The 19,263-nt window shown below is 39.0% G+C and overlaps 2 protein-coding genes across 2 annotated transcripts; one reads left to right on the top strand and one right to left on the bottom strand.

Moving 5' to 3' along the window:
- The first annotated feature begins 755 nt into the window (after positions 1-755).
- SSN2 (zinc finger SWIM domain protein) lies at positions 756-3,209 on the top strand. Its single transcript, XM_028217503.2, has 6 exons — positions 756-971; positions 1,138-1,159; positions 1,309-1,414; positions 1,898-2,005; positions 2,125-2,267; positions 2,777-3,209. Exons 1-5 carry the CDS (start codon positions 908-910, stop codon positions 2,224-2,226), a joined length of 402 nt encoding a protein of 133 aa, XP_028073304.1. The 5' UTR covers positions 756-907; the 3' UTR covers positions 2,227-2,267; positions 2,777-3,209.
- Positions 3,210-3,514: 305 nt separating this feature from the next.
- On the bottom strand, positions 3,515-5,537 carry LOC114275472 ((S)-8-oxocitronellyl enol synthase ISY1-like). The gene is made up of 2 exons (XM_082899909.1): positions 4,887-5,537; positions 3,515-4,816 (listed from the first exon to the last, which is right to left on the bottom strand). Exons 1-2 carry the CDS (start codon positions 4,923-4,925, stop codon positions 3,686-3,688), a joined length of 1,170 nt encoding a protein of 389 aa, XP_082756035.1. The 5' UTR covers positions 4,926-5,537; the 3' UTR covers positions 3,515-3,685.
- Between the last annotated feature and the right edge of the window lie 13,726 nt (positions 5,538-19,263).

The raw sequence follows: 19,263 nt of genomic DNA, 5'->3' as shown, positions 1-19,263 counted from the left end.
TACAACCCGCCATCGTCACCCATCCACCACCACCACCACCCACTCGCTACCACCCGCCACCTGTCACCGTCACCCACCCACCATCACCACCCACCACCCACCACCACCTGTCATCCGCCACCCACCACCCACCACCACCTGCCATCCGCCACCCACCACCCCCTACCCATCACCACTTGTCATCCGCCACCCGCCACCCACCACCTACCTGCAACCACCACCCACTCGCTACCACCCACTACCCGCCACCGTCACCCACCCACCCACCCACCATCACCACCCATCACCCACCCGCCACCACCAGCCATCCGCCACCCACCTGCCACTACCACCCGCCACCCACTCGCTACCACCCACCATCCGCCACCGTCACAGTCACCCACCCACCCGCCACCACCACCACCGCCGCCACCACCACCACCACCACCACCCACCCGCCACCACCCACCGCCACCAGCTATCCACCACCCACCGTCACCACTTTTCACCACCGTCTTCCGCCGCCACGTGCCATTTCTCATTTTTTTTTATATTTTTAAATTTTTTTAAACATTTTGCTAATTACCAAACGTATTTGTAATTTATATTTTTCTAAAAATAAACAAAAAATAAATAAAAATCAATTTATAAAATTTTTATAAATATAAACTGAAAACATAAACGTTACCAAACATACATTTATTTATTCGTTTTACGCATTTCATCAAAAAATAAAAAAAATAAATAAAAATCTCAAATTTCTATCATTCAAAAATAGCGAGCTTGGAATTCCCTCACTGCATTTTCTCGGCAGCGTCTAGGGTCTAAAAAAAAAAGGAAGAGAACAAGCAGATCAAGGCGCAACGTCTAGGGTCTAAAAAAAAAAAAAAGAAGAGAACAAGCAGATCAAGGCGAGGGCAAAGCGAGTATGAACCCTAATAGTAGTTTAATTGCAGAAACAGTATGGAGAGACATTGATTCGACTCATTCAGGTTCTTCACTCCTCCTTCAATCTCTTTCATTCATATCAAATTCGTACTCTCTCTCTCTCTCTCTCTCTCTCTCTCTCTCTCTCTGCATAGACTAATCGATACATTTCACTTGTTCATGTATATCTGCTTCGTGGCTTCAACATTGATTGTGATCGGAATCGTACAGTAACGGACGACCAGCTCTCAATGTTAGTCTACATATATACATAGATATACATATATATGCATACATACATGTGTAATTTATGTGAATCTTAATTGATTATGAAGAATTGATAGATGTGGTAGAATGAAAATAGAAATTTGAAATGGTTTGATGGTGTTCTTCTGCAAACAGCTTGCATTTTTTGTTTGGTAAGAATTTCGAGCGGGCGAGTAGGATAGTGGATCAACGAGGTGTGAAGAGGATTTCCGGTGAACCCAGTGGGCGTTCTTTCTTTCAGGTTGATTCTCCAATATTCCTTCCTCATTTTGTCAACATAGTATCAAACTTTTGCAGATTTTGATCCTATCTCTGCTTTAAATTCAGAATTTCAATGTTCTTGAAAAAGAAAAATTCAAAGATTCACTTGTTTTGGGCGTATAATAATTTACTGAAATGTAGATAAAAAGATTGAGAAATTTTATTGAAATTTGATGGAATGTGGCCAGTTAACTAGAAAATATTTTATGCTATTCTTGGATCTAGGATTTATGGGGAGTGATATGAAAAGGAATGGGAAAAGAAAACTTTACAAACTTGGATTTAATGTTTAAAAAAAAAAAAGAAAGAAAAGAATTTCAATACATTCTTATATATATTTCTATACACGCTTCACGCATTTCAAATATACTTTTTGCACATATACCAACATGAACCACCCCCATGCATTTCCTTTCTTTTATTTTGGAGAAATTTTGAACTATCATTTATTTGTTGTATTTAGGTTGTCGGAGAATCTCGGAGGAAGGAGGAATATTTCTGTTTCGCAGAACACTATTGTGGTTGTTATTCATTTTTCTATGACATTGTAAATAGAGGAGAACAGCTTTGTGTGAGTTTGGCATACTTTCTTGACAGTTATTTCTGTTTTGCAAAATCCCTTGTTTATTTATTTATTATATTTTTATTTTATGTTTTGATAATTTCTCTTTGTTTCCCTTCCTCTGCCAGTGTAAGCATCAATTAGCTGCAAGACTTGCAGCGTCGCTAGGAGCATGTGTTGATGTCAAGGTATCTGATAAGCAACTAGCTCTGTTGCTTTCCAAACTCTGACACTTCAATGGAAGCTACAATTTGCATTTAGAGTTGAAGAGGTAATCAGCAAGCAAATTATATCTGAATAGATTTATCAATTATGTCTTAATGCTTTTGTATCCAGAACTGCTTTGGGGAGTTCGAATTTCAGTATATGCTTGATTGTGCATGGAATTTTAGATTTTATGCACATCTAACAGGTTGATGGTTAGCACTAGTTTTATACACACCAAACCTTTCCTTTCTGCTATAAGCCTTATTCAATCTTGAGATAGAACATTAGTTACGAGAAATTTTACAGTTTTTTTTTTCTCCTTTTCTTATTGTTGAACAAGCTCATTGTAGATACTATGTAGGATGTCATACAATTATGGTTTTATGTCTGAGGCTTTGGCTTGCATCTTGCGTTGACTGGATAAAATATGATACACATGTATGGTTTTGCATATTCTGGGTTTTCTATAATTTGCTTTGCTAGATAATATTGGACTTCTATAAAAACTGTAAAACTGTATAATACACTTCACATTTTTCTGAGTTCATTTTCCTTCCATGGTTTATGTCACAGGTTATGAATATGGATGCAAAGAAGCTACCATATGGTGCTTTTCTGTCAACTGTTAATTCAGCTCTAATCTTGAATAGTGAAAATTGCACGCGCTCGCAGTTGTTCTTGGTGTTCAACCATCTGGCTTTTGCTAATATGCCAGATTCAAGGAAAACTGAAGCCAAATTTGCAGGAATTGATCAGTTTGGCCCAAATTCTACTCACTATGAGCAGGAAAATGATGCTTTTTGCAAACAAGCTAACATTCTATCTCATGGACAAGTTGGAATGTGTAAACCATTTAATTCATCCTACTTTCTATGTAATTGAGGTTAGTTCCCCCTTCTTTCTTGGTTGAATTAGAAATTTCGTCCTCTGGTGAAATGATGGAAATACACAATGAGATGCAATTTGCTAAATTTATTGGTTCCGCTTTCCACTTTGGCCCAATAAAGAGCTAATGTGTAGAAGGGTTCTTCTTTGTGTTCTGGCTCTGAAATTTCAGAATTATTACCCTGTTCTAGATCCATCAAACAGTTAATAATTTACGGACTTGATTTTCACTAGAGGCAACAAAACCATAGGCACGAAAGATAACAATAATCATAGTGATAAATAATGATGAAATGAACAAATACAAGAATAGGAACCAAAAAAAGTGTGTTTCAACAAAACCATAGGCACGAAAGATAACAACAATGATGGTGATGAATAATGATGAAATGAACAAATACAAGAATATGAACCAAAAACAGTGGGTTTCAAAAGCAAATGTTTGCCTTTGTGATTATTTTGTTCTTTCAAAGTAATGTTACATGCACAGAAAAAAAAAAATACAGAAATATGCATAAACAAGTCTGACACGTCATTCTGTGCACAGTTTTCGTTGAATGTAGAAAATCACCAAGAAAACCCAAATCGGCATCCAACCTAAGGAACAATTTTGTAAGCTTTCATCTTATCAATCCAAGAAATGAATGATGATTTCGAGTTCCTAAACCCCAAGAACCCATGCTCTTTGCTCTTGTTCATAGTATCCAACATACCCTTACCACTGAGAACAAAATCAACAAACCACCACCCTCCAATCTCCTCCAATTTAGTAGGAACCAACTCCTTCTCCGCCACAATCGCCTCCCAAACCGGGCCTTTGCCTTTCATCATCTCCTCCAACCTCAAATCTGATCCCACCTCAAACTCCCCACACTCCACATCAAATTGCTCAGCCAACACCTTCCAAAGATGATTCCACTTGAACACATCCCCATTGCTGCAATTGAAGGCTTCGTTCATCGCATATGGATCCATGGCCGCCCATATCTGGTGCTCAGCGATCAAGTCAGCATCTGACACGTCCGAATACCCCTCCCATGCCTCCAGGGTCCCTGGAAACCTCATCGGCACACCCTCATGCTTACATATAGAAGCATATACACACAAAGTTCCGACCATATTCATCAGACTATACGGCGAAAACCCAAATATCACACCAGGCCTGTGCACGGACCATGTCAATCCCTCTTTCTTCTTCACCTCTTCGAACAGTATGTCTTCGAGAGTATGGTAGAAATTCGGAACATCCAGCCTCGGAAGATCCTCGTGAAATGGAGGGTCATGGGGTTGAACTTTGCCGAGGAGCTCAAACGGGCCGATGTAATGTTTTCGGCCCGTTTGGAGGCATATGTGTTGTAGATTGGGTGCGTTTGGTATCACCGCGTTGAGCACGTTCCTCAACATGGTTCCGTTGGCTTCGCAATTCTCAACCTCGGTGGGCCGGCTGGTCCAGGTAACATAGAAGAGGTGGGTGACATCTTGGAGCTTGGAGAGCTTAGAGTGGGTCTCGTCAGTGTCGGAGACATCGCACTGGATGTATTCGATAGGGTGGTCGGCATTCCAGGAAGGTCGAGGGCGGCGTGCCAACCCGTAGACCTTCCAGGGGCCGCCGGGGGTGTCGGTGAGTGGGAGGATCTCGGCAAGGCTGTTGCCGACGATTCCTGTCACGCCGATGATCAGGGCAACGCTCTCATACTTAGGGGGTGCATCATCTTCTTGGAGTTTCTTCTGCAGATTTATAAAAGAGTTTTTTTTTAGATTCAATATTGTTGAAACACTAAGATATACAGATACTTGCCTTTGCAGCGCCGATTGCACCTGCCCACCACCAGCTCATTTTGTTGTTTTTGGTTCTGGGTTGCAGGGAGAGAATAGATGAAGACAAGTGAGAGAGACAGAGAGAGAGATTGTTTGAGGCGAGAGAGTATCTTATGTTATTTAACGGGTGGCGGTGTAAGAGCTTCTCAGTAATGGTTGAGAAATTGAATTTGTTTGCGACTGAAGTGTGAATACATTGATTTTGATTGGGGTAAAATAATTAGATTTATATTCAAAAAAATGTATTGATTTCACTGAAAAAAACGAACTACTTTTATAGAGACAAACACGTTCACGATATATCTTCTCGTCCACTTAACACTTCGGAATGCATTATTTTTACAGAGATAAAAGGCACTTTTACATCGTGGTGTTTGGAAAGTGAGTTTTTTTTATTATAGAATATTATTGGAGAAATTTTTTTTTATGTTTAGAAAAATAGTTGGATTTTTTTGTGGTTGGATGTGATATTTGTAAGAAAAAAAGTGAAATAATTATAGGATTTGATGTGATATTTTATTTGAATTTATTTTTTTTAATTTTGTAACCAATTTATCTTTTAATTAAAAAAAAAGAAAGAAAAAAACACCAAAAAATCCTTCCCAAACACCCCATCTTCTTTAACTTGAAATGCTCCTTTTTAGAGACGGGATGAGTCACGATATTTATAAAAATAAACAACATTTAAACAACAATGATTCATCTCACTAAAAACATCACCACTAATAGCACTAATGCATTAAAAAAGTAAAAAAAAAAAAAAAATACAACTCCAAGACCAAAACATCACATCATTAATAACGAGACCCACTGCCACCTAATTAGTGGGAGCACTACCAAAATGTCACCGTCTCATACAATGACAATGACGTGGAGTGCCGACCACGGAAAAATTATTGGTTGGTGGAAGACTTAATTATATTTTTGATCAATCACAATTTTTTTTTTTTATGTTTTTAAATTATTTAATATAAAATCATAAATTTTATTTTTTTTTATAAATCACAATATTTGTAAAGTATTATGTGACTCTATCTCTGAATCAATCAATAACTTTTCCTAACCATCGCATTAGAAATAAAAAAACAAAACAAAACAAAACAAAAAAAAAAAAAAAAAAAACAACTTGCTTGCACGCTTAGGTGTACAAGGCTTGAATGATAAAAGAATTTTAAACAAAAATGATCTGTAACATTTTTGTTTCGATAAGAATTTTTAGTGGAAAAATGTTAAAAAAAATTTTAAAAAAAACATCTGATTATTAATTTTTTATTTCTAAATATTGATATTACTTTATAAGAAGAGAAAGTGAGAAAACCATATTTTAATCTATTCTAATGGTTCAAATCATAGGAAAGTCAAATTATATTATCATTCCTTTTCAAAATTTCTGTCATCCAAACTTATCCTTAGAAATACTTGGAACTTGACTTTGGTGAAAATGCAAGCATCTCATATTTTAATCTATTCTAAAGGTTGAAATCATAAGAAGGTCACTTTATATTATCATTCCTTTTCAAAATTTCTGTCATCCAAACTTATCCTTAGAAATATTTGGTGTGTGAGTGATTTTCCGATCACACTGTCCTCCTTAGTAATTCAGCTGCAGAACACAAGTAGAATAGATGGCACCTTGCTGTCCTGCACAGAAAGAGAAGGCTCCGGCGGTGGTTCTTCCACCCGGGGGCACTCCGACGATCAAGTCAGTATATCTTTCAAAGATAATCAAGTGCAAAACTTACTGCTCAAAGCATAAAATTGTGTACCTTAGACCCATGGGGGTGCCTCTCTTTTATAGTTTACTCAATCCTAGTCCCACTAGAAGCTTGACTTCTATGGACTCTAATTTTGTACTTACTTTGGATTCCTCAAGAGATAAAGATAAACTCCCTAAGAGCTTTATCCTTATCTTAACAAAGTCTTCTCTTTACTCTAGGACTCTTGCCCCTTATCCATTATCCGCTTATCTCGGATTCCGATATCTTCGGAGATAACCTCGGCCTCGCTGAGGTAACCTCGGCGTCACAATCAGGACACGTGGCACTTCGGCTGACATGTCGGCGTCACCTTGCCACGTGTTGGTATTCAGAAGATACATCCCCACAACTGCCCCCTAGATTCTATTACCTCGGTATTCTGAGGTGATGGAACCTATATCTGTATTTACTTCCAGTAAATCGGCTTAAGATTTGACAGCCGAGATCATTCATTTCTGGCCGACCTGCTTTTCTTAAAAAATCAAGATTTTTAAGGATCTTCTCACGCACATGAACTGTCATGCACTTTAACTCAACCGTTTTAATCACGCATTTCTTTCTTACTGGCTCGTGCCTGTGACGCGCCCATAAGTCATCTCTTCTTCACATGCGTCGTTTGTCGTATGCGCTCTTTTAGGCGTATTGATTACTTTTTTGCCGCCGTTTTCATTTTTTGCCAAAATCTTTCCCTCTTTCTTTCGTCTTTTCACTTTTGCATCTGAGTTCTCTTGTTTTTTCTCTCTCTAAAAACTCTTTCTTTCAAATCCGCCATCGCTCAAGCTTCCCAAGCTCTGCAACTTTCTCCGTTCACCCCTTCCGGCGAGATTTCCACCGGTCTTCTGCTTCTGCAACCGTCGTAGAACATCGGCAAATCCCTTTCCGGCCTCCCTTTCTTTGGTAAGCTACTGTTCCTTTCGTTCTCATTTCCTTGATGTTTCTGCTTTCTTGTTGTTGCCATTACTGTACTGTTTTAAGCTTTTTTTATTCATAAATCATATATCTGAATGCATTCATCCCTGATTTTTGCCTTTGCCAATATTTTGAACACACGCACTGTTTCACCACTTCTTCGCACTTTTGCCACTGTTCTTGGCCATATACTTTTGTATTCTTCATGTTCTTGATAGCCCATCTCAATTCTTGTTTCTGAGACTTCGTTTTTCCTGTTTTTTTTGCATCTTTTCCAGATCTGTACTTTTGATCTTCATCTTCATAGCTTTAGGTTTGGGATTTATTTGTAGAACCCATAACTTAGGAAAAAACTAACACCTGCACCTACTTTCACTGTTTGCTGAGATCCTATCAATAAGAAACATTTTTCTGAATTTCAACCCTTCTAATAGAAGCCGATATCATGGGTATGTGGAGACATAGGGTAGATACCCCGACCAAACTTGAGTACTTTAGGCAAGAGTTCTCCATTCCTGCCGATGTCCACCTGAGACTGGCTGGGGATGACGACTCCATCATGCCTACAGAAAACGCCATGCCCCTTTCCATTGTAGCTTTTACTGAGTGCGGACTCTGGCTCTCACTCAACATCCTTTTTCGCGAGATTCTTCATTATTATAAGTTGAACCCCATGCAACTGGCAATCAACTCTTATCGAGTGATTTTTGGTATTATCGCCTTAGCTAAATAGAAAAACGTTAAGATCACCTTAGCCGACATACAGTATTGTTACACCATGTGTGCCCTTAACTTGAAAGAGAAAGGCTTCGTTTATTATCTTAAGCTGAGGTCTACAGAATTCAAAATCGTAGCCGACCTCCCAGACTCCAACAAGAGGGCTGGAGATGATTATGTTGTCGCTTCGGGAAATTGGGAGTTTGGCGCAGACGAGAACGCCCATCTCTACCCTCTTCCCCGATCAGTTAAAGAGGGCAAGGGTAAGAGCCCAGTGTCAATACTTAGTTGTTTCTGTTCAAGTCTTCAATATTTTATCTGTATCTAATGTCTGTTTCTTCTTGCAGACGTTCGCAAGCCAGCAAAAAACTTCCGCCAATCTTACGTTCCCAGTAAGGACCTGAAAAAACTCCTGGACTTGCCAGTTCACAAAAGAAAAGCACCTCTTCTTCTCATCTTCATTTCTACATACAAATCGATTTTGCCCGACATCCCCAAAAGAAAGAAGAAAAGCTTTTCTCCTCCTACTGCCACAACTCAAACCGCCTCTACATCACGAACAGATCAAGAGTCAACATCTGACCCAACCAATCGACCATCTACTTCGGCCCCATACTTGGTCCCAATACAAGAACGAAAACGTCGGTGAAGACTTGTCAAAACAGTTGAGATGGGTCGCCCAAAGCCCGTTGCTCAAGACCTTCTTGCCGATCTCCCTGTTGACGTCGATGCCCAGCCGACGCAAACTCTGCCCCCACCAAAGCCGAAATGAACCAAGAAAGCCCAGCCAAAGGCTAAAGCCACTGAAGTTGAGGCTGAGGATACTCTGACAATTTCACAATTGGCAGGGAGTGAGAAGACGGCTTCCGTTCCCAAAAAAAGGTCTGCTGAGACACAGCCATCAGAGTCCACACAATCAAAGAAGCCGAGGTCATCGTCTGCGACGACCTCGGGGTCCAGAATACCAAAAGTCCCCTGGACGCCTGAAATTACTTTAGAAGATAAGCCTGTTCTTGCCAGCGATAGTGCCGACGACATTAATGTCGGCGTAGCACTCAGTACCGCCCTACTTCTCCTAGGTGATCTTAAGAGGAATGCCAAGATGAGTGAGTACGAGAACTATGCCTTTATGCTCCAACGTTCTGTCCAAGTAAGTGTTTTTACATGGAAACTTTTCTTCTCTTTTACTTTGTAAAATTTTGTAATAATTTTTGTCCTGTGCTCTTTCAGGCCATTCAACATGCCCACTTTTTCTCTATGAAAGCTTTTGAAAACAGGTCAAAGTTGGCCGACATGAAGAGGGAGGTTTCTGCACTTAAAAAGGAGAACAAAACTCTTTAATCAAAAATGAAAAAACTGGAAGACCAGGCTGAGACTGCCACCAAAGCCCAAACCCTAGCCGAAGAAAAGGTCGAATCTGCTGAGGCCATCAAAAAGGTTGCCAAGGCCGAGAAGAGAGAAGTCGAGGACAAAAAGGCCCAAGCCGAAAAGGAACTTCAGGAGGCCTTGGCCACTAAAGACGCTGAAATCAAAGCGGCCGACGAAAAAGCCTATGCCCAAGGAATGACCGATGTTGTAGAGGAATACAAACTACAAGTTAAACAAGCATGCAACAGGGGCTTTTCCCTTGGTTGGATGTCCCTGGCCAAAAAGCTCAATATTCCTGAAGATTCACCTTTGCGCAAGGCCGAAGCTATTCCTCTCCCATTCCCTCCTCTTCCTCCACCTCCGAGTCAAGTTGAAAAAGAATCTGAATCTGAGTCTGAAGATGAGGAGGAATGTGAGGATGAATCTTTAGTAAGGAAATCCAAGGAGGCTGTTGGGCCTAAATCTCCTTCTCTGAATGAGTAGGTCTTGGACCTGACTCAAGATGATGATGGCGATGCAGTTGCCAAGGAAACTACTCCTGAACAGGCCTCATCTGACGTTCCTCTAGCCGAAAAAAGTCTTGATGAAACCCTTGCGCAAATTGATGCCGAAATCGAGGCAGAAAAGACTGTCGAAGTAGCTCTTCAGGAATTAGCCGAGGTAGTTCTCCAAGAATTGGCCGTGGTCCAGTCTCAAATTGCGCCTGAAGTTGAAGAATCATAACTTTGATGTCCCTCTTTTCTTGTCTTTTGTGCTTTTTTGTTTCCTGGACAGTAGAAGCTTCTCTGTATGGCCGATGTGCCTTCTGTTTGTGTTGGATATTTTAACATAACCATCTTTCTTTAAATGACTGCATTCTTTTTTGCCTTTTCTTTGACTGCCTCTGTTTAATTCTATACTTAGAATTGTTTGTATGCCTTTCATACTTTGTCTCCTTTGTGCAATCTTCTCGGGGTTGCATACCTCGGGTATAATTGTAACGACCCCAAAGTGCGTATAGAAAGTTATCCTCATTTAATTAGGAGTTAATGTGTTTGCTATTGGAATTGAAGAACTATCCGTTGGTTTATACCTTTGAAACTGGAAGTGGTGACCTTTACCTAACAATCTGAAATTTTTCCCTCCGCTCGAGCGGAGTAGTTGGCGCTCGAGCATACTTCTGGGGTTTCCAGTAATTTTGCAGGCGGACTGACATTCTGGGAGTGGTGATTTTCCGCTCGAGCGTATAAATGGGTGCTCGAGCGGGTCGCCTAGTTAAATTTGATTTTGAGGCATGTGGGCTCATTTTTGATGATCTTCTTAGTGTGTTTGGAATGTTCTTACCTTGTTTTGGGGTATTGATTGAGATGATAATAGGATGGTAAAGTAAGATTGGACCAAAAACTTTAATTTGAATAATTCGTTTACGACCAACCGTCACTCATTTGCCCTTTCCTTTTTCCACACTTTGAATATGGATGTGAGGTTAGAACCATTGGAAAGCTTATTTCTGGGGCTTCAATTTGGACACAAGAACGACCTAAAACGGAGTTCGGATGGGAGAATTATACCTGTTCGAAGTTTTGAAATCTGTGTTGGGAGCAGGTCCGCTCGAGCGGGAATAGGGACGCTCGAGCCGGAATAGCGAACACAGCAGCTTAAAAACAGAATTTCTAGATCATTCTTGTTATTTTTCTTTTCTCTCTTCTCTCCTCTCTCCCTAGGTCCGAAAACCCTAGGGTTTTGATCCCAAATCCTTACCATTTCCCTTAGGTTTGATCAAGATCTTCTACCAAGAAGTGAAGAAGGCATGAAGATCAACATTTTCAACCGATTGGAATTTCGAAATTGTCACGACCCAAACCCGGCCCTATGGGTTTAGCACCGTAACCGGCCAGTAATCCGAGATTACCAAAGGCCTGTAGAACAGTAACACAGTAAAACAGAGTACAGGGCCTGGCGGAAGCCAATACAGTAAATAAACAATGCCCAATGAGCTGTGACAGTCTGCATGCAAAAGACTTTTCATACATTATACGTAACCAGTACAGAACAGTATGCACAATATTTACAATCATTCCGACCAGGGACTCAACCTTATTGAACAGTACGGTAAACATTCAGTCTATACAAAGCAGTGAAACAGTACAGAAGGGGGAATTGTAAAACACCCCTAAGCCCTAACACGTTAGGCTCGGAACCTCGCAGTGAGGCACAAAGGCTGGCTTGACAAAACTGAAGTTACCCTGACACCTCTAGCCGCGGTCTGGTGCCTGTACACCTACATATATATATGAGCAGTGAGCTAAAGCCCAGTGAATAACATAAAGCGTAAAGGGGTTTAGAATGAATGTCCTTACAGTAATGAAAACAGTTCAATTCAATCAGTATTTCAGTTGTTCAGTACAGTAAACAGTCATATGTGGTACATCCATTAGCATAACAGTAACAGTAGGTCTTAAAAGACCGAACAGTAATGATGGCCATCAGTCAGTAAACAGTAGTGGCTCCACGAGGGAACCGACAGAGATCTCTGTAACAGTAACAGTAACAGTAAACAGTAGGTACTAAGGATGCCACAGTACAATTCAGAAATAAAGGACATACATTCATTCAGTAATACCAGTTCAGTAAACAGTTCAGTTCAGTATTCAAAAGATATCAGTTGAACATATCTTTACACAATTGTTACTCACAGAGTTTGGGCTACAGTATGCTAGAGCGTGCCTCTCCAGTCGCCAACCCTACACAGTTCACAGGTTGAACACACACTAAGCTACACAGTTGGGAAAGATAACAACTTAATCCCTAATGCCTCGGTGTGTTCTACATCTATATCCTCAACAAGATGCCTTAAACTAGGCCTAAGAATGCCTAGAACGGGATGAGGATGCAAAGATGCACATTTAAAAGCATTTTCAGAAAAACAGAGTCCCGCTCGAGCGCACGTTTCCCCGCTCGAGCGGTCATGCAACAAAGGTACACGCTCGAACGTAAACTTCCCCGCTCGAGCATACTGTAAAAGTACTGGATGGGTGAAATCTCCGCTCGACGCCCGCTCGAGCTTGAGACAAGACTCCGCTCGAGCGCCCAATCCTCCGCTCGAGCGGACTGTAAAACAGTGCAGAGAGATGCTGGATGCTCGGATTCCACGCTCGAGCGGCACTTCCCCCGCTTGAGCGGAAGTGCGAAATCTGGAAAACCCAGATTGCACCTCCAAGCTCCAAAACCAAGTTCAAAAGCATCAAAACTCGACCTCTTGGGCTAAATTTCCAGAAAACACATGTAAACTCATAGTTAAACATGATTCAAAACTCAATTTGAGAAATCAAAGCCCAAGGGTGTTTTATTCAAACCCAATTTCAAACCATTTTCCAAGGACAATCCTCAAACATGACATGCATGATCTTTAAATCATTTTAAAGCTTCAATTTGATGCTCTAGGGAGCCAATTGATCCAAAAACAAGTTGAAAACATGGACCATTACAAAATTATGAACATGCATGTGAGGAATTATGAACTACAACCTCAAAACTTCAATATATGTACATGCATGCAACAATTAAACTTCAATTCAACAGCATTGAACCAATTCATGACTTAGTTCTACAATGAAGCATGAATCATGCAAGAACAACTCAAAGACACCATTAAGATGATGAATGATCTACCTTAGGTGTAGAATTAGAAGTGAGGGAGCTCAAATATGCAATCTCCTCAACAATTTCTTCAATTTCCAAACAATTCACAAGCAAAATTGAGATGAAATCAACTCCTCAAGTCTCTCTCTCTCTAAGGTCGGCTAGAACAAGAAGAAATGGCTGATGAAATGTTCTTCAAGTGTGTACATAAGGCTCAAGTGTGTGTATTGAGTGGGCCACTAAGGGTGGCAATTTGGTAAATAAGCCTAACTCTTTAATTAGCTTATTTAATCTAATTTAATCATACCTAATCACTTTTTCAATGAATGTACCATAAAAGTACATTAATTATGAGGATCATAAAACACTAACCAATTTCCGATTCGGCCGCCGATAAGGCCTTCAATTAATAGTTTAAACATAAAACACGAACAGATCAAACAAACAGTCAACAGATAAAATGCAATTCAAACAGATATATTCACTCAATTCAGTTTCAATTTCGGGCAGTCAGTTCAGTACCTTAATCAGTTCAATTCTCAGTCAGTTATCAGTCATTATCAGTTCCGTTTAATAGTAATCGGTGATTATCGGTAATCAATCAGTCATTAATCAGTAAACAGTATGAGGGTTGTTACAGAAATTGTGGAGGAATTTCACCAAAGCTTGCTCCTTGCTTGATTCTTGAGGTAGGGGTTCTAGTTCTTGTCAATACTTACATTGATAGATAGATTTGTGGTATTTTATTATCTAAATATAAAGATTTTCATTTTTGGAGCATGTAGTGTATAGTATGAGAATTGGGGGTTTTAGGATTTGTGATGTTGGGAGTTAAATTGATGAGTTAAAATGGTGGATTATGAATCCTAGGTGTATATCAATGGGAAAATTGGAATAGAAAATGATGGGTTAATAAGTTTGAATTTTCTTGACATTTCAATATTTTCTTGAAACCCTAGGTTAATTAAGGATGATAATCAAAGATTTGGCCCAAATTGAAGGTAGAATGATGAAATTGAGGTATTGAATTGTATGTGTTCAAGTTTAATTTGAATTTGGAAATGTTTGAAAATTATGTTTACAATTGGCGAATGAACTTTGTTATGAGCATTGTAAATCATGTTTTAATGAGAAAGGAAATTGGGGGAAAGATTTGTGGATGAGATGGATGATGTAAACTTGGCTATGGAATGTTGAAATGAGCCTTAGTAACTTAATTTGAATTATGTTGAATTATATTCGGTGGCATTGGGTTGACTAATGTTAAATAGTGTGGATTATATTGGATGGTGATGATTATGTGGGATTATGTTGATTATGTTGAGTTGTGTTGAATAATGTTGTACTATGATGGATTATGTTTGAATTATGTGAATTGTGTAGGGTTAGCTACAGGGGCGGACCAAGCATCTAAATACTGTGAGTAATAGTACCTCAAATGTACGTTATTTACAGTTAATCATTATTGTTAATGACATTTTCTTCTCTCTAAACAATTATGGTAACATGTGTGTTGGTTGGGAATCGATGTGAGCATTGAAAGAATTAGCACATAACAACATGACTCTGAACCCATTCTGCATTCCGACTATGGTTATTGTTTATCGGTAATGTGCCATATATTTGTGATTTCGCATAAGAATTGTATTCATGGAAGTAAACCCCGTTTACTGAGATCTTGATACAAGCTTCTGTTTGATTTAAGGTATGATTTGTGACATAGATATCCGTTTAAAGAGATTAAAAGACAGTATTAATGTTTTATTATCCATAAATTAATCTTAAGGATGTGCGATAATTCAAGGGAATAATGATGCTTGGGTATTGCGAATCATTCTGTTTTGTCAATGATCAATCAAGACTAGTATGGGATAAATTATTTTGTCCTTGCAAATAATACTGTGATTATATATGTACTCTCTGTGGGATATGCTATACTTGTGGCTAACGATTGTCATTGGTATTCTGTTAAACGTAAACTAATTACGTTAACTCATGTAAATGATTGGAAGCGTTCAAGCTGTAAAATATGTTTGCCTTTTTGCTAACAATTATTGGCCACGGCCTGTTAAACTTATGTTATCTATGTTTATTTATGTGATTAATGGGAAGAATGTGTTTATCTGTATTAATCTGTTCTGATGTTTTCTGGTATGGAACAAAGTGTTGTACGGAACTAAGTGCTACACCTTGGTGGGAGCCACCTTTAGAATCTGTACGAGCCACCTCTTGAGTCCATACATCTGTTATTTCTGTTACCCTACGCTTATGCGTTCTGTTACCCTACGCTTATGCGTTCTGTTATTTCTGGGCTGATAAGCCGTTCTGTTATTTCTGGGCTGATAAGCCGTTCTGTTATTTCTAGGCTGATAAGTCGTTCTGTTATTTCTGGGCTAATGAGTCGTTCTGTTATATTCTGGGCTGATAAGCCGTTCTGTTATTTCTGGGCTAATGAGCTGTTCTGTTATATTCTGGGCTAATAAGTCGTTCTGTTATTTCTGGGCTTAAAGCTGTTCTGTTATTTCTGGGCCTATGGCTGTTTTGTATCTGTAGACCTATGGCTGTCCTGTGCATACTAGATTTAAAACCACTCTATTAAGAAAACTGGATCTATGGCTGTTTTGGATTAATTACGGAATGAAATCAATCATGTGCCTCTGTAGTTTTATGCTTTATTATTTAAGTTAAACCTTACATTATTTACGTACTATTATTCACTGAGTTTCACTCATTCTGTATTTTGTCTGCTTCTGTAGGTCATCAACCGAGAGGCCAGTTCTAACCCTTAAGATTCGTCTCCCTCTTGTCAACCTCGGTGTGTCCAGGCACTAACTGAAGCCCGTGTATTTTGTGAAGGGTTGTTAGGATTTTGGGATTTATGCTTGATTGTCTTTCCTTAAGATGTTTTGTCATACGCCCAATTGTGGGCTAAGTCGATGTATGGGTGTGTATGTCTTCTGTATATTATTTACTTGGTGTGATGTTGTGATCCTGGCATGTCAATAGTAGCTCAATGGATATGTTTTGATGTTGTTCTTTAATATTAAATGGTTCCGTTCAGGCCCCATATGATATATATATAACAGGTTAAGTGTCCGTTTCTGAAGTAGTCATGCCCAAACTTTTAGGGGCGAGTTTGGGGCGTGACAATAATAGCTACAAAACTTTTACTTCGGCAAGATACTGACCTGCAAACTTTTCATAAATTCTAACAAGTGTGAAACATATACTACTCAATGTTAACTTTGCAAACTTTTTCTCAAGTTTCAACAAGTGTTTAAACGGTGATCTCGGTCTAGCCTACTTGTAAATTGCTACAAATTTCAACAAGGATTAACATATACTGTAACAGGGATAAACAAGGATTAACATAACAAGTGTTAAACAATAATCTATTTGTAAATTGCTACGAATTTCAACAAGCGAAGAGAAATAGCAATCTTGGCTTAACTTCAACTTGTAAATTGCTACAAATTTAGACAAGCGAAGAGAAACAGTAATCTCAGCTTAACTTCAACTTGTAAATTGCTACGAATTTCAACAAGTGAAGATAAGGAATAATCTCAGCTTAATTTTAACTTGTAAATTGCTATGAATTTAGACAAGCGAAGAGAAACAGTAATCTCAGCTTAACTTCAACTTGTAAATTGCTACGAATTTCAACAAGTGAAGATAAGGAATAATCTCAGCTTAATTTCAACTTGTAAATTGCTACGAATTTCAACAAGTGAAGATAAGGAACTATCTCGGCTTAACTTCAACTTGTAAATTGTTACAAATTTCAACGAGTGAAAATAAGGAACCATCTCCGCTTAACTTCAACTTGTAAATTACTACAAATTTCAACAAGTGAAGATAAGGAACCATTTCAGCTTAACTTCAACTTGTAAATTGCTACAAATTTTAACAAGTGAAGATAAGGAACCATTTCAGCTTAACTTCAACTTGTAAATTGCTACAAATTTCAACAAGTGAAGATGAGGAACCATTTCAGCTTAGCTTCAACTTTTAAATTGCTACAAATTTCAACAAGTGAAGATGAGGAACCATTTCAGCTTAACTTCAACTTGTAAATTGCTACAAATTTCAACAAGTGAATTAAGTGTCTCTGTCTTCTCTCTGCCCCCAATGTGAACCTGAGTTCTACTTGGGTTCTCATTATTCATGTCTCTAAAAACACCAATATGTAACTTTATCAATCATATGTGTTTAAAGAAAAGGGAAAAGATTTTATTGATGACATCGGCCAAAAATAATGCACATCTAATGATAGAAGAATTTCAAATTATAAGTGTTCCAAGGTCTTGGCAGTGCTTTGCCCTCGTTATCTTCAAGTCGATAAGCTCCATTGCCTAATACCGAAGTAATTCTGTAGGGTCCTTCCCAGTTTGGGCCAAGCTTGTCCTCACTGGGATCCTGCTTGTTGCCGACGACTTTTCTCAGGACTAGGTCGCCGACTTGAAAATCTCTTGGATTGACCTTCTTGTTGTAAGCTCTGGCAAGCTGTTGCTGGTATACTGCGAGCTGAATTGCAGCTTTCTCTCTTCGTTCTTTCAAAAGATCCAGATCTCGGGTTAAGAACATAAAAAGCATACCTTAGACCCATGAGGGTGCCTCCCTTTTATAACCAACACAAACCTAGTCTCAATAGAAGCCTAACTTCAATGGACTTAGGATTACTGCTAATCTTGGACTCCTAGTAGGATTAGGATAAACTCTCTAAGAGTCTTATCTTTACCCAAACTGAAGTTCTCTCCCATTCTAGAAATCTTGTCTCTTTTCCCGGATTCCAGTATTTTCGTAGATAACCTCGGCCTCGCCGAGATCATCTCGGCGTCATGACCAGGACATGTGGCACCCCGGCTGGCACTTCAGTGACACCTCGGCCACGTGTCGTCATTCAAAATTTATGTCCCCACAACTGCCTCCTAGGTTCTATTACCTCGGCATCCTAAGGTGATAGAACCTATATTATTTCTTTTAGCACGTCGGCTAAACTTGATCTATCCTTTATTACCGAGGTCATCATTCATCGGCTTAGTATGACCAAGACTTATAGTCTGTTTTCATCCATGCTTTAGAATAATTTGCATGTCTTCAACGTACACCTTAACTGTGTAATCTTCTCGGTGTGGAATATTTCAGTTATACCCACTAACAGTTTATCTCGGCTTTGGCCTAACACTTGAAAATATTTTTTTTAATATTTTCACAAGTGTTATTTACAACTCGATACTTCACTCTTTACTTAGCAAGACTTCTATCTTCAAATATCTTCCAAGTCTTGGCAACATGGTAATCTCAGCAAGTATGTAGATACTTCTTTCAACATAACTGTAATAACCCTCACCACTGCTTACCAATAAACCTTGATGACTGATAACGGAACTAATTATGACTGATAACTGAACTGATTATGACTGATAACTGAACTGATTATGACTGATAATTGAACTGATTAAAGTACTGAACTGACTGACTGAAAATTGGAACTGAATTGACTGAGTGTGTATGTTAATTTGTATTCTATCTGTTTGATTGATTATTTGATCTGTTCGTGTTTTATGTTTAAACTGCTAATTGAAGGCCTTATCGGCGGTCAAACCGGGAATTGATTGATGTTTTATGATCCTCATAATTAATGTGATTTTATGGCATATTTATCTGAAACTGATTAGGTATGATTAAAATAGTTTAAAATAAGCTAATTAAAGAGTTAGGTTTAATTGCCATATTGTCATCCTAGTGGGTCACTTACTTAATGCTTTGAGGGCTCATTCTTATGCATTACAAACATTTGCTCAGCCATTTCTCTTGAGTGTTTAGCCGACCATGAGAGGGAGAGAGTGAGAGAATTTGGATTTCATCTTGAATTGCTTAGAACTTGGAGAATTGCTTGCTAATTGAAGTGTAGATTGCTAAATTGAACCTCTAGACTTGCATTCAAGGAACCTAGGTATGAATTTCATCTTTTTGATTTGTCTT

The sequence above is a fragment of the Camellia sinensis genome, chromosome 12 (assembly GCF_055761805.1).
Source record: "Camellia sinensis isolate YWXY chromosome 12, ASM5576180v1, whole genome shotgun sequence".
Lineage (NCBI taxonomy): Eukaryota > Viridiplantae > Streptophyta > Magnoliopsida > Ericales > Theaceae > Camellia > Camellia sinensis.
The sequence above is the reverse complement of the archived record's forward strand: the minus strand, read 5'-3'. Positions and strand labels throughout refer to the sequence as shown.